Source organism: Brachyhypopomus gauderio, chromosome 15 (assembly GCF_052324685.1).
Source record: "Brachyhypopomus gauderio isolate BG-103 chromosome 15, BGAUD_0.2, whole genome shotgun sequence".
In the NCBI taxonomy this organism is placed as follows: domain Eukaryota; kingdom Metazoa; phylum Chordata; class Actinopteri; order Gymnotiformes; family Hypopomidae; genus Brachyhypopomus; species Brachyhypopomus gauderio.
In genome coordinates, this window is record NC_135225.1 from 11,755,401 (window position 1) to 11,770,502 (window position 15,102).

Consider the following 15,102-nt stretch of genomic DNA (forward strand, 5'->3'; position numbering starts at 1 on the left):
TTTTCTGTCTTTCTCTCTATCTCTCCCCCTGCAGCAAGGTGATTACTCATAAAGTTAGGTAGATTACTTCACTCATAAAATTAAAATAAACTAGATCAGATATTAGATTTCTCATCATGGCAAGAGTTTACCTGATGAAGGAGACTTTGACCTGATTGGTTTCCATTCATAAATAGGGGCCTCTCTACAGGATCTTTTGGACCAAACTGACCAGAGTTATCTGCTCCACTGGATCTTATCTGTTTACTTATAATGAGAGAACAAGAGGTCAGGGCTCTAGCTGACCCTTGTCGTATATGACCTCAGTCTGCACAACAACCTATCTTCAGCTTGAACACAAAAGGAATTCCTATACAGCAGAATTGACCTTTGGGTTAGAAATGACTACCCAGATCCACAGAATGACAAAGAGGGGCAGACTACTGGGCAGACTGACCACCATCAGGGTAAATATCTGCAGTGATGCAATCAACATACGCGAATTTTAGCTGTACTATTTACTTTTTTGTTTGAGTCTACTCCTATTACTAAGGCCAGTTTCTGGTTACTGTGAAAGTCACGAAATAGGTCCAAAAAATATATGAACAATGACATTATTTTGCTCTTCCTTACTTAAATTTCGCACATATGAAATATCTGACAGGCAGTGACAGGTACATGAACAAACTGGCCAAATTATTAAACTTAATGGAGTTAACATTTTATTAGTAGCATTCTTTTATCTAACTGGAAAATCATTTTATGAACTTTGTGCAATGACTCCTAGATAACACCCGAGCCATTTGCAGTCCATGATGTTGGACCACCTCCCTGCGCGCGCGAGGTGGGGATCCCGCACGCTCGCTTTTTAAATACCGAACACCGACGAGACCAACTGTCAGTCCGGTGTCGGTTGAGTGGACGTTTATTCCTCCTTTAACGAACACGGCGGGACCTCACCGATAATATAACCTTCCTGTTCCAGTCTTGAGGGATAATGTACAGGTATCTGGGGGTAATACTCACTCGAGGAGCGGGCGGTGGTCTGGCCTCGGGATGTGTCGACGCGGCTCTGCCCGCGTCCGCCTCCCTGCCGCGGGTCCGGCGCTACAGCGAGGCCGCCGAGAAAGACGACGATCCCAACTTCTTCAGGATGGTCGAGGGCTTCTTCGACCGCGGCGCCGCCATCGTTGAGGACAAACTCGTGGAAGACCTGAAGACCAGAGAAACGCCGGAGCAAAAGAGACACCGAGTACGCGGGATCCTCAAGATCATAAAGCCGTGTAACCACGTCCTGGCCGTCTCCTTCCCCCTGAAGCGAGATAACGGGGAGTGGGAAATAATCGAGGGCTACCGGGCCCAGCACAGCCAACACAGGACCCCGTGTAAAGGAGGTAGGAAAACAGCCCGTTTACCTCAGTGCACTAACGTAAGTTGAATAAGTGGGTTACAGTAGGTGTCCCACTCGCTCCCTCAGCTAGCTGGTGTCTCCGTGCGTGGCTCCCTGGCTGCTCGCTTGGCTCACTAGTGTGTGCAGCTCACCGCTAACAGGAACGCAGCGAGCCGGTCCGGTCCTTTCTGTGTTGTCGAGATGTTTGTTTGTCTGCTGTGTGTTTTTGATCTGTTTTATTCATGTCTCAAGGCAAAATATCCAAACACGGCCATAAACCTGTCATGTGGGAACTTTGTTCCATTTGCTCCGTGGAACATTTTTGAACACCATAAAATGTATCCCTGTATAGATTGTGTGGTTATATCTAATGACGAGGCTTGAGATGCTTTACTAGATCTGTTACAGCACCAGTCAGTATTGTAACTGCCGGTAACCCTGGCCTCAACATGGGTGCACATATGTTGACATGTGGACGGAATGAGAATCTTCAGTATTGATTTTTAGCTGTCAGGTGATTAACTGCTCGAGAATGTCACCAGTCTTGAACCTGCATCTCCGTTTTAGCTCGTTTTTGCGATATTTTTTTGTCTTTTATAAACCAACATGTAACACATTCACATTAACACCATTATTAACAATACCTGTGTCAGTGTACTCTTAAAACAAACATGTTAAAATCAATAAATAGAATCTCTTTATGAAAACAAACTGGATGACTAGAAAGTTTGGGTGTCCGGCTTGTTGTTGAATGAGGCTTTATCCATAGTATTAACAGAGACCCAGCCACTCATGATGGGAATCCTCTTCTTTGTTTGTCTGTTATACTATATCTTGACGTGGCTACACCCTGCCTTCCTGCACTAGGTGCCAGTTAGTTGAAGGAGGATAATCCACTCCACACCTTGTTGTGTAGAGATCATCTCCTATAAAGATTCTCCTACACCTGATATCCCCAAATCCTCACAAAATAGAGGCTTATAGAAGTTTGTTTCTTATGATCTCTTGTAATTATATTCAGCAACACATCTTTTACATATTGAAACTTTTTCCCCCAAGTTTCCTATGTCAGAAAGCTGTTAAACAAAAGTCTTTAAATGAAGGCACATTCGCAATAGTTGTTTTTTCTTCAGCCACACCCAGACCTTCCCTGATTTTCTGGGTTTCAGAGGAGTGGAGGGAGTGAGTCATCATCCGTGTTGGTTCTGTGCTGCTCTGCCCATTGGTTTTCCTTTCTTTGCAGTTCTTTTTGCAGAGCATGCCCAGGTCGTTAAAAACCTCAGACTCTAACCATATCATCTAACACTACTTGAATGAAATAGCATACAATACATTATTATGCTTTTCATTGTGGACTTTTAAGGCAGGTTTGAATTATTGCTTTTTTCTAAACATATACAGTGATCTTTAAATGGGCTCCTTACTGGGAATGACCTACACATCTATTCCTTTTTCCACTTTCTGCCTCGTCAGAGACCTAATTATGCTTCCACAGAACCAGTATGTTGGTAGAATCATACTGGTTAGGTTAATGTGAAAGGACCACTTTGCCCAGGCAGATGGAGAGCGGCTTTTGATACAGTTACGATGAAGTGACACTTGCTCACGATCAAGCACTCATCTTGGATACATGTGCTTAAACTGCAGAAACATTCATATTTTCCATCTGTTCCCAGGTATCCGTTACAGTACAGAAGTGTCCGTTGATGAAGTCAAAGCTCTGGCATCACTGATGACATACAAGTGTGCTGTTGTCGGTGAGTGTATTTCTTACCCCCTGTGTTTAACTGCAGTGTTTGTGTCATCATTCAGTTATCCTTATGTGCATGTGATTCATAAAGACCTGACCCATCCACAGATGTGCCTTTTGGAGGAGCTAAAGCTGGGGTGAAAATCAACACCAAGAATTACTCTGTGAGTAGTCCCTCTGTGAAAAACATTGCTCTGTTCATGCTTTGAATTAAACAAAAAAGTGTAACTGTAGTGTAATGATTGTACTGGGCAGAGGTGACGCAATTGCAAAGTAGAATGTTTATTAAAGGAAACACAACAATACTGAAGGGCGTAACCGTACTATGGGGAAACATATAACGGAGGGGAATGCAACTTAAAGCATGATACGGACAATACTACGGCGAGGGAAACAAAACACTAACATAAGCGGAATGAAACTAACCGAAAGAATGATTAAGAAAATTTGATACATACGCAATACCAGAGAATAAGGACTAACTAACATAACAGGCACGGAGATGATCAAATACATAGAACATGATGGATCACGGGATAAAGAACGCGGCACAAGACTAGGCAGAGACATTTAAACATTATTACGAATAGTGCAGGTAAACACATAGGGAAAACGACACGAAGTACGACGCTACAACGGGAAGACAGGCATGAGAACTACGGATAACATTCAGCAACAAGAGAACCAAGCGACGAACCAGGGGATCAAAACTACATAAAGGAAGGCTTGGAACGAACTGAACGTGAATAACAAGGAGTTAAAGGGAGAGCGAAGGCGAGACGAGGAGAGAGGGAGAGAGAGAGAAAGAGAGAGAGAGAGAGAGAAAGAGAGAGATATGTAACTACTTGCCACCACAATGAATCAACAAACACACAAGGAGGTAGGAACAAGGCTAGGCAGACTAACACCAGGACGAACGGGAAACCTACAAACAAGGACCGACAACGAAGGACAGGGTAGGGGAAACTACACTGAAACAGGGAAGAGAAACGAGAAGCAGGTGGAAAAACTAAGGACCGGGGCGTGACAGACAGAGGGAACTATGGCAACGGGGAAACAAGGCGGGACAAGGGAGGAGGGCGGAGTTGGGTGTGACAGGTAGCCTTCTTGTTGTGTTAAAGTGACAACACCATGAAAAACCAAATGCCCTGTTGCGTTTGTGTCTATATGAATGCTTTTCAGAATAGCCCATGGTGTCCCGTGTGATTTTAGTGCTTAAAGCAGTTGTTTGACAGCTTGTCCATTTCCCATTTGCCACTACTGTATCTAACTGCCCTTTGGCACCATTGGCATGCAAGGGTTTGGATAAAAACTAAATCTGTTTTGGACTTTTGTTGCGTTGTTTCTTTCTTTCTTTCTTTCTTTCTTTTTTCTCAAATATCATATTAACTCAATCTTAAATTTGTTGGTCATTAGTTAAAAATTAGTGTCTAAAAAGCACAGGCTTTCAAAGATCAAAAGCCATACTTTTGTCATGTTGTTAAAATATTTAGATTTAAATTTTATTTTCCCAAGTAACCCAAGCTTTGGTGTGGAACATACCTATTATTTTACATTTTCAGATTCTTTGTCAGTTTAATTTGAGCAAAATATTGTTTTCATGTTATTACATTTTATAAATAGTTAGTAACATGATTACTTAACCACAATCATTGTTCAATTCTATTTTTCCTTTAGGACAATGAACTGGAGAAAATCACAAGGCGATTCACCATTGAGCTGGCCAAGAAGGGCTTTATCGGTGAGAGTTCACCAACAGGTTTCTGCAGAATGTAGAGGCTGTAGAGCAGGGGTGGCGAACCCGCGGCTCGCGAGCCGCATGCGGCTCTTTGCCTGGTTTCATGCGGCTCCCCAGCTGGTCCACGGGCTCACCTGCACAAACGGGGCGACACACTGCTACATTTTCGTGGTGCGCGGTTTGTTTACAAGCCTAGCGAGCCGCTAATACTTTTTAAACCGGCGTAGTGGAAAACACGCATTTGACTATCTTCACAGCTAATAATTTACACCACCAAACCCCCCCCCCCCCCCTTCGTCATTGCGCAAGGCGCCACATCAGAAGCCGTTGGTCGGATCTGGTAATGACTGCCTGGGAACTGGTTTAGAAGCAAGAGTTTGGAGGCACGATTTTGGACACACTCCAGTTTTGGTCCAAAATAAAAAGTTAGTTAGTGGTGAGGTTTGAGCCTTCTTTGGCATGTACCCCTAAATCAGTGACTAACTGAGGGACCATATGTCCAATGTCAAGTCTGTATTGTCCATCTTTTTTTAATGTAAAAAGGCATGGTTAGTGGAGGAGTCACCGAGGAGCATATTTCAGGCCCATCTGTGTCCTTTCTCAGGGCCTGGCATTGATGTCCCTGCCCCTGACATGAGCACTGGAGAGAGAGAGATGTCTTGGATAGCTGACACTTATGCCAACACCATGGGCCACCATGTAAGTTAATGGCATCATTCATTTGCCTTCAGTGACCGTTAAGAGGAGATGTCAGTTTGTTGATCTACTGAGTATAGACATAATTAAGAGAAGAGAAAGAGGTTGGGAAAAGAGAAAATGTTAACATAATTACATAATCCTTGAGGCAAATCTTATCTAGTAGCAGATCAGCTCATTTTCATCTATTGTGTACAGTAGTACTGACCGATTAAAAGAAAACACACACAGCTAACATGCATTACAGGAGAGAGGCCAATAAGATTGAATATGCATTCCGATTGGCTACATTCTCGCAAGCACATTCATCCATCTATGGATTACATGTGCTGGACCCACAAATTAGGTATTACTGTATGCATTATTTATCACAAATCATAGCATAATCATAGTGTTGAACATTTACATGTTTCCACATTTCTTCATATTGTGCAGGCCTCGTGTGCAGTTTGAACAAGTATTCAGAACTTTTTCCCCCAACAGAAATGCACATATCTGTTTAAAGTGCCCAACGCAGTGGTTTTAGTTTCCCCACTTCTCCCTCTGATTTAGACCAGTGGTTGTTGCTCTTTAACCTCTTCTTGAAGTCTGAACTTGACAAACTGTGTTACCATGGTAGCAGGGGTAGGTCCGATGCAGGGGTAGCTGAGTTTGTTTCTGTTCTTTTTTCTTTCTTTATTGGAGTGGGAGGGAGCGTTTAGAGAATTAGAGCTACAGTCACTGAAACCTGCATGTAGGTGTGGAAAGCCTGCAGCTGGTGCATGTTTTGAAACCAGTGATGAAGTTCTGAATGCAACATTTGCATCCTTTTGAACAGGATTGCATAGTTCTCTGTAATGTACAATATTATTAATGCTTTATTTAAAAAAATGACGTATGAACTTCAAAAGCTCAGTGGCTCACAATTCAGTGTAAGAGAAAGTTGTCTTCTTGTTTGGGTTTGCTTTCCAATGCACTAGCCGTAATTAGGTCAGCACAGTGACTGGTGACGGTGCAGTGTAAATCCACCAGGCCCATATTCCTCTCTAGCCAGCTTAGCCGAGGGGTTTTCCAGTGTTGGTGCAGGCCCGCTGGGCCCGGCATGTGCACGCCTCTGCTTTGAAGCCGCAGCTGTGACACTGGATATCTGGTTTGTCCCTGAGCTGTTAGGAGACTGGCAATATACTGTACATGTTCTGTACTGGGTGTGGACACACAGCATTATGTTTTTGTGCCAGATTTCAGTATCTGTTTTTTTTTCTGCTTCCACATTAGCTGCATTGTGTACCCTGAACAGCCTTGTTTGACCTCACTTCCTGTGACTCACTTCATGTTTGACCTCACTTCCTGTTCTCAGACTCACTGTCACTCTTTCTTCCTCGTTGTTTTTCCCTGGCCTGTTAACCCTGGGCGCCCACCCAGGACATCAATGCCCATGCGTGTGTGACCGGAAAGCCCATCAGCCAGGGCGGCATCCATGGGCGAATCTCGGCCACGGGCCGCGGTGTCTTCCACGGCATCGAGAACTTCGTCAACGAGGCGTCCTACATGAGCCTGCTGGGCCTGACTCCTGGCGTCGCGGACAAGACCTTCGTCATTCAGGTGCGAGACGTGGCAGGCAGCCATAATCCTGCCGTTTCTCCTCATATGGTGTGGCTTGCATGCAGGGGTTGTTCCCTGCAGATGGTTATGAAATCCTGAGCTTTAAGAGGCTGGTGTTGGACAGCAGGGGTCCTAGCCAGTTAACTCAGCAGAGTGCGGGAGGCCATGTTGTTAAAAACAAAGGAAGCCTGGGTTGATGTGCACAAACAGAACATTGGTGATGCTGTCCAGGAGCCACTGTTTATGCCTTAGGGGTCAGCAGGTAATGTAGATGAATCAGTACATTTCAAAGTATACTGAATTATATTTTTTGTCATGTGTTTGCTCTTTGGGCACATGGCAGAGAGAGCACAATGTACCCTATGTTTTCATTTTCAATGGTTTCATGGTTCAGTGGGCTAAAACATTCAGGATTATGCAAGCATAATATTTGATACTTTGGAATGAAGGTTTAATTCAGTCAGTGCTTTATGAGCTGCTCATGTACCACAAAATGGAAATAATGCTTAATCAAGCAGTTGTAACATAACAGCAACGGGCTGATGTGGTGACGAAGTGTTCCTGCTAAAGTTCAGGAAGGACTTTTCAGGAAGAGGAGCTGCCTACTCTGTGGCTTTTGCTTATTTGCATTTCTAATACTCCTTGTGCAGTTTAAGCAATGTTTTATAAGCAATGTAATACTTTCTGCACTGTGTCAAGTATTGTTTGGAGGTCCTGAATGGTGATGCTGGAAAAGAGGGTTGTGTCTTGTCTCTGGGAGTTTGAGTTTCGACAGTACCACTGCCAATACCACAGACATGGTCTGTCTGGGAAGAATGCCGTATGCCCACAGAAGCAGACTTTACGTGTCTCACAGGAAGCACACACTCTCTAAGGTTACTGCCACACAGGAAGAACAGTACACAAAGTGGTGAGGAGCTGATGATGACAAAACAGGAATAGTTAGGAACTTGATTTACCCACACGCACTTGCTGCGTTTGAACTTGCAGGCTTTCGCCCTGGTCTTTTTCAGCCCTGCAGGGCTGGGGTTTGAGAACTGTGCTTTACTCTCAAGCTTATTAGAAAGCTGCAGTTTGCAAAGCAAACGTTGCTATAATGGCAGCCAGACTTGCTGTCTCTAGAAATCACAAGGTCATATTTTTGTGATGAGTCATGAGGTCATTACAAATGTTTCCACAAGGTGGCGCTGGTGAATTAAGTGGGGATACAAAAGACTCCCTATGACTGCCTTTGTTTTTCTTTGGACTGTGTTTTCATAAGCAGAATAGTCATTCTCTAAGATTTAGGCCGACATTCTTGGAGATGTAGGTTGTTGTTCGGTCTGACACAGATTCAGTGGTTCTCAGTAACCCAACCCCTCCTTCCACCCCCCCACTGCCCCTGATCATGCGCACCTTTCTGTATAAATGCTTGTTCTTAAACACCTGATCCAAGTTATCGGCATGATTAATAAAGTCGGATGCTTTAAAAGGTGAAACTGTTAGCTCTGTGAAGATCTGTGCAGTGACGAGATTTCTGAAACAGGGCTTTGGGAACGTCGGCTTGCACTCCATGCGGTATCTGCACCGCTTTGGAGCAAGGTGCGTGGGTGTGGGAGAGTGGGACGGAACCATCTGGAACCCCAATGGCATTGACCCCAAGGAACTAGAGGACTATAAGCTGGTGAGTCTGCCCCGCATGTAGAGCTGAACTTGGGCTTACCTCCAACATTAACTACTCTACTTCCTAATAAAGCCCAAAACGATAGACTAGGGGTGTATTACTTTGTGAAACTTTCAGCCAACAGGGCCTTGGATTGTTTTGAGGTTTGAAACATTAAGGGACAATTGTGCTGAAATACTGCCACCTAGTGGTTGAGAAGATCAATAATTCTATGCACCTTCAGTGTTGGAAGAATGCAGCATTAATTATATTAGTGTTCTCTTTGATGTAAACAGATATGTATTCGTTTCAGGCTCATGGGACCATCGTGGGCTTCCCCAACGCCACACCCTATGAGGGGAGCATTTTGGAGGCCGACTGTGACATTCTGATCCCCGCTGCCAGCGAGAAGCAACTGACCAAGAAGAATGCCAGCAGGGTCAAGGCCAAGGTCAGGGGTCACATTCACTGCCCACACCATACCAGCTGTGCTGCTGGACACAGTTTTGTATTTCACACAGCTGAGTTTTAAAAATGGGTGTTTACTTACATTAATTCCAAAAGTGTGTGCTAAGACCTAGATTACTACGATTCCTACGATCTTCATTATACACGATGAATGAGCTGAAGTTCTTATGTAGCTCTCGTTAAAGCTGTTGTCTTGAACTGTGCTGTTACTGTCATTCCTAATAGATCATTGCGGAGGGAGCCAATGGTCCCACCACCCCTGAAGCTGACAGAATATTCCTTGAAAGGAATATTATGGTGATTCCTGTAAGTCTCTCATTCATTTTAGCTTTTCTAGCCAGTGTTTCTTTTTGAGTGTTACTTATTCTGGTCTGAACATCATGATTGTCTGAATCCAGTGTGTTATGTTAAAGCTGTAGCTAAACTGCTGGACCAGGGCGACCTTGGCATGCTTGATGATTTAACTGTTGTTTTGGATAGGACATGTACCTGAACGCTGGTGGTGTCACAGTGTCCTACTTCGAGTGGCTTAAGAACCTCAACCATGTTAGCTATGGCAGACTGACCTTCAAATATGAGAGAGACTCGAATTACCACCTCCTCAGTAAGTGCAGTTCTGTGTAAAATCTCATTCATGTGTGGTGGAGAGCAGAAGATGGGTAGCTCCTCAAATAATCATTATTCTCTAGATGTTTATTGAGAATTTTACTGGATGTTTCATCTAAAAGAAAGTAATGTGTATTAATTGAGTGAGTACACACACACACACACACACGCGCACACACACACACACACACACACACAACCGCACGTGTGCAATGCACCGTCATGCTTTTCATCAGAGCCGGCAGTGTAGGCTATACGTTATCATCAGTCTAATGGTGGAGCTCTTCCAGGAAGAGTGGGCTGTGAGGCGTGACTGTAGTCTGCACGCTCCTGGCCTGCTCATGTTCGTCCACATCTCCGCACTGCAGTGCTTGTTTGCGGAGCGGGTAAACCTGGGGCAGCAGAGAGCTTGTAGGAGTCCAGAGTTCAGTCTCTGCTCATCTCTGAGTGCTTGACTCCTTGGTTAAGAGCCTCAGAGGCGTTGCTGATATTTCATGATGCTAAATATGTCACATGCACATCCCTTTATGGCGGAGTCTTTCATTTGCCAAAAAAAGAGGTCATGGAACATTTTATTTTTTTGTTTAAATTTTTTACTTATTTATTGTCTCACAAAATTCACATTTCTACATGTCTAGCATTCTGGTTCAGGTTTGTGAAATACTTGCCGTTAACTTTAAAAGAATGGACTAACGTCTGAGTGTGTTTATTCCTCAGTGTCTGTGCAGGAGAGTCTAGAGAGGAAGTTTGGCAAGCACGGTGGCTCCATCCCTGTGGTCCCCACCTCTGAGTTCCAGGCCAGGATTGCTGTGAGTTCACGGTCACACAGTCCTGCTATGAATATAGAAGGAACCGAGATACAGTTCTGCTCCTTTGCATTACACAGATAAAACAAACACAAGGCTCAGGCACACACAGTGTGTCTCTACATCTGTACAGCCGCTAGTGCGCCTCTCAGATTCCATAGTGGTATAGTTCAGCGTGCAGCTACTGACCCAGTAGGAAACCGAGTGTTCGTACAAGACCCTATTAACTCACTGCAGCCTGCTGCTGCATCAGCCATCCCCATGCGACGTGAGCGGATTGGGGCTTTCATGATTTTGATTGAGGTTCGAAATTTGACTTTCTCCCCAGGGAGCGTCTGAGAAGGACATAGTGCACTCGGGCCTGGCCTACACCATGGAGCGCTCAGCCAGGGTGAGCAGACGCTCGTTTCATAGGGCTCATGCACGCATTCTTCACTCACACTGTCTTTTTTTCCTCTGATTCCAACCCTCCACAAGTCTACAATGTTTATATCTTGTATCAACCTTGTTTTTGTTTGGCCCACAGCAAATCATGCGCACAGCCAACAAGTACAACCTCGGGCTGGACCTTCGTACGGCGGCATACGTCAACGCCATCGAGAAAGTCTTTAAAGTCTACCACGAGGCCGGGCTAACTTTCACATAGATGCCTACCTCTGCCTGTCCCTATATCTGCCTGTTCCTGTGTGCAGACACTACATCTCACCTGCCTCCTCCACAGACCAAACACATGCACCTCCTGTATGTTTACATTTCATATGTCGGCGCACATACTGTTCCTCGTACACACGGCTTTAGCCGCCTTCAGATATGCTCTTCTCTGAAGTCGGTCTTCTTGTCTTGTCTCTGCTTTTATGCCGTGCATGAAGCCAAAGCACTGCCTTTCTTTAGGACATTGCCTCACCCTGGTCCAAGTGGAACACCTTGCCAGAAAATGCCAAAAATTGCTAGTTTTATAACTTCATTTGTATAAATGTTAAACTGTAATCAGAACTGTATTCAGGGATGTTTTAGCACCAGCTGTTTGAGCATATCAGACAACAACACCCGGCCTTAATGCCACTATGCACTCTATTAAACGGTAGTTCTGGTTTTTTTTTGTCTTTGTTCATTATGTCTACCACCAAGTGACATGCAGATGGTCAGTAAAGAAACCTGTGCATGGAAGATATCTCTTCTCTGGCTTTTCATGTTACAGAAACGTTTTTTGTTGCACTTGAACAAGAAATCTAATTCTGGTGCTCTATATCGCTCTTGTCTTAATAGTTAACATGCTGAATTTATGCAATATATGTATTTGTGCATATGCATATGAATTTATGCAATATATGCATTTATGCAATATACATTTACAATTATGTAGCAAAAGCTTTATTTTCTTTGACATGAGAACTGAATATTTGAATATAAAACAGCTTTAGATTGTTTTGGGTGAGACTTTATAAAACCTTGTACAAGGTCAAACAATAAACTGAGAACAAAAGTGTGCAGTGGTGTTATTTTAAGTGATGAGTAGTAATACTTTAGATTTTTTTAGAAAAATTAATAAAATAGGGGAGAATGTCCTAGGACATTTACGTTGGAGAGCTCTTTTGAGATGTATTGAGATTAGTATCTGTTAAATCTGACATAAAATGTGTAGATGTACTGTAACTAAAGTAGCTGATATTTCATATTACAGCTTCACAGAATCTGTCACTGTTAATATTTATATAATTTTTTTATGGTAAATGCATCTTCCAACAAGTCAAATTCATAACAGTTGTCATCACATACATTACTGACAATACAAAACATAAAAAATTAGAAAAACTCAATGGTTAAGATGATAGACTGATTTAATTGGCTAATAGTTAAAAGTATGATCAAATAAAAATATAAATGATAAACATTTCATAGTCTAATTTTTGTGTTTGAATGTAGGTTCTAAAAATACTCCCAGTTCATAAGAGCTGAAGAAGAGCTGTGACTGATCTTGGGGGGAAAAACAACTCTTTCAATAGTTGCTATAATATAATCTAGGATCTATAAAATGCTAAGTGTTGTTTTCTGTGCATTCATAAATACAGTATAGAAGTGAAAGAATTGCTGGTTCTTGGTGGCGTGTAGAGATGAATGTCCTTGGAGACGTGCTCCTTAGAATGAAAGCTCTTCCACAGCACTATCGAAATCTTTGTCTGAAAGCAAAATAGTCATATGTTATCAGTAGTAAACAGTTCACCTTTAACCCCTGACACACTTCATTTTGCAAATGCTGAACAAATGGTATCAAATAGAGTGGAAGTTTTATTCCAGGGAAATTAGAAAATCACTAGTGGGTTACAAATTTCTCGTCTTTTCCTGTATTCTACTTTATGGAACAATTTTGGGTTTTTGGTACTCTTACACCTATCTTAACTGCAGCAGCGGTCATTCGTATAGATGCCAAAAAGCCACAAAAACGTGTATATGTATTTCCAATACTACACACCACTCCTGAACATAATGTCTGGTTTTGGATCAACATACTTGATTCACCTCCAGCGGCATTGTTCTGTCCTGGGTTGGGCTGTGGGTTGGGCTGTGGGTTGGGCTGTGGGTTGGGCTGTGGGTTGGGCTGTGGGTCGGGCTCCGCCTTGGTAAATGACATCAATCCCTGAATGATGCCTCCTGCTCCTTTACTTTGCCCACCCTTGCTGCCTCCGTCCCCTGCCGAGGGGAAGAGGCCCCCCATGCCTCCAGACCCCCCAGACTGGGCCTTCTGTCCACTTCCACCTCCAAGTGTTGATTTCACCTTTGATTTGATTCCAGCAGCTAGAACCAGAAACCATGAATAGTGAAAATGTATAAGACTGTTACATTTGTGCATTGCACATCATGCTTCAGAGAATCTTGGATTTTATCAGGTCTTGGTTATTTCATGTGGTATAATGTAAAAGAAAATGTTTACAGTAGCAAAGCTGAATTCAATTTTAAGCTACTCTGTTTATATTGAGAGAAAACTTTCAGGAAACCAGAAATCAGCAGACAACAAGCAAAGCCAGTATAGGGTTGTTTTCCTCACTTTATGTTTAGGTAGGAAAAACACATTATATTTATAACATGTAACATATTACACATTACATAACATAATATTATATATTAATATATAATAACCTGTAAATTACACAAAAAAGTACAAAACTTCACAAATACTTAAAACATTTCCCAGTTTGTTGTGGGCAAGAGAGTAGTCTCTACAAACAGAAATGATCCTCCTGACACAACGTAGGGCTAAACCCATCCCTACACTCAGGCTAAGCTGGTTCTACCTAATCATTCAGATCTTTTAAGATCACTCATGTTCACTCACCTGCTTTGTCAACACAAGAATTGACTATATGGTCCATGTTTGCTGAATTCAAGTCCTCGGCTACAGAGTGTTTTTGAGTGTGGATCTACACAGGTGAGCAGCTTCTGAAGGTCTTCCCTCTCACTCTCTTATCATACACCCAGACGTCCTTTGCCTGGTTTGATGAGGGGTGGAGTGAAAAATGCTCTCAGACTGGAAGAATCAAGCTAGACTGGTTTTGCTGGTTACAGCTGCCTCAGTATCAAGCTATTCATGTTCTTGAATTTTATTTAAAGGTACAGTGAGGAGCTGCGAAACAATTAACTTGTTGTACCGTTTCTGAATAACTGGGGGAGGCAAGGACATTTTTATCTCCAGCAGATCCACCCACAGAGCTCTGAATTCAATAAACCCACTGACATCAACATTCTCTTAATGGGTTCAAGTGGTTGAATCAATTGTAAACAATGGAGTAAAACTATATTTGCAAATTAGTGTCTAGCCTATTTCCTGATGGTGAATTTAAATCATTTTCCTTAAGTAATCAAATTTGTTTGGAGGGTCATTGTCAAATGTGGTTGTTAAAAGGTTTTGAATAAATGGAGAATTTGGCCATTTGTTTATGTTTTGGTGAGCATGTTTTACAGGTGGGTGGAAGGTGACATGCTTGTCAGCTTGGTGTGACTCCGCCCTCAGCTGGAATATCAGGATTCCTCCATTCAGACCAACACGGCGATAGACACCGTGGATAGCACACTCATGTCTAAGAAAATGCCCTGCTATGTTTTGGTTTTCTGTGCTCTGTGGCCAGTTTAATGGTAAACAAGCGTGGACTGGGAGGCACACGGTGTTTCAGAGGTACTGAAAGGTTCGGGGTAGCCGCGGGCGAGGGAGGTCCCGCCTCCGTCGGATCAGGTGGAACTCTCCACCGGTCTGTTTTTGGTAAAGGTGTGGTACGGTCAGTACCTTAGTCAGTGACTCAGATGTTCCAAATGACAAATGGTATATTAATGTATTGGCCAAGTGCCATTGTTATTTGGTGTGTATATTATTGCTTTCGGAATTTATTAATTTAGTTCAGTGTGAGTTAAATCTACTTTTGTTTAATTTTTGATAAACTCTGCTCTGAGTGTATT

At 43.0% G+C, this 15,102-nt stretch overlaps 2 protein-coding genes across 3 annotated transcripts; one reads left to right on the top strand and one right to left on the bottom strand.

Moving 5' to 3' along the window:
- The first annotated feature begins 789 nt into the window (after positions 1-789).
- glud1a (glutamate dehydrogenase 1a) lies at positions 790-12,142 on the top strand. The gene is made up of 13 exons (XM_076974045.1): positions 790-1,373; positions 3,046-3,126; positions 3,228-3,283; positions 4,797-4,860; positions 5,462-5,556; positions 6,955-7,134; positions 8,660-8,797; positions 9,090-9,227; positions 9,470-9,550; positions 9,725-9,848; positions 10,568-10,659; positions 10,985-11,047; positions 11,183-12,142. The coding sequence occupies exons 1-13, from the start codon at positions 977-979 to the stop codon at positions 11,300-11,302; spliced, it is 1,629 nt and encodes a 542-aa protein (XP_076830160.1). The 5' UTR covers positions 790-976; the 3' UTR covers positions 11,303-12,142.
- A 334-nt stretch (positions 12,143-12,476) lies between these two features.
- Positions 12,477-14,692, bottom strand: LOC143476074 (uncharacterized). 2 transcript variants are annotated; one of them, XM_076974049.1, is made up of 3 exons: positions 13,988-14,692; positions 13,174-13,449; positions 12,477-12,833 (listed from the first exon to the last, which is right to left on the bottom strand). In XM_076974049.1, the coding sequence occupies exons 1-3, from the start codon at positions 14,022-14,024 to the stop codon at positions 12,793-12,795; spliced, it is 354 nt and encodes a 117-aa protein (XP_076830164.1). In that variant the 5' UTR covers positions 14,025-14,692; the 3' UTR covers positions 12,477-12,792. The 2 variants fall into 2 exon arrangements, with proteins under 2 accessions (XP_076830164.1, XP_076830163.1); XM_076974048.1 differs by having other exon boundaries at positions 13,165-13,449; positions 13,988-14,225.
- Between the last annotated feature and the right edge of the window lie 410 nt (positions 14,693-15,102).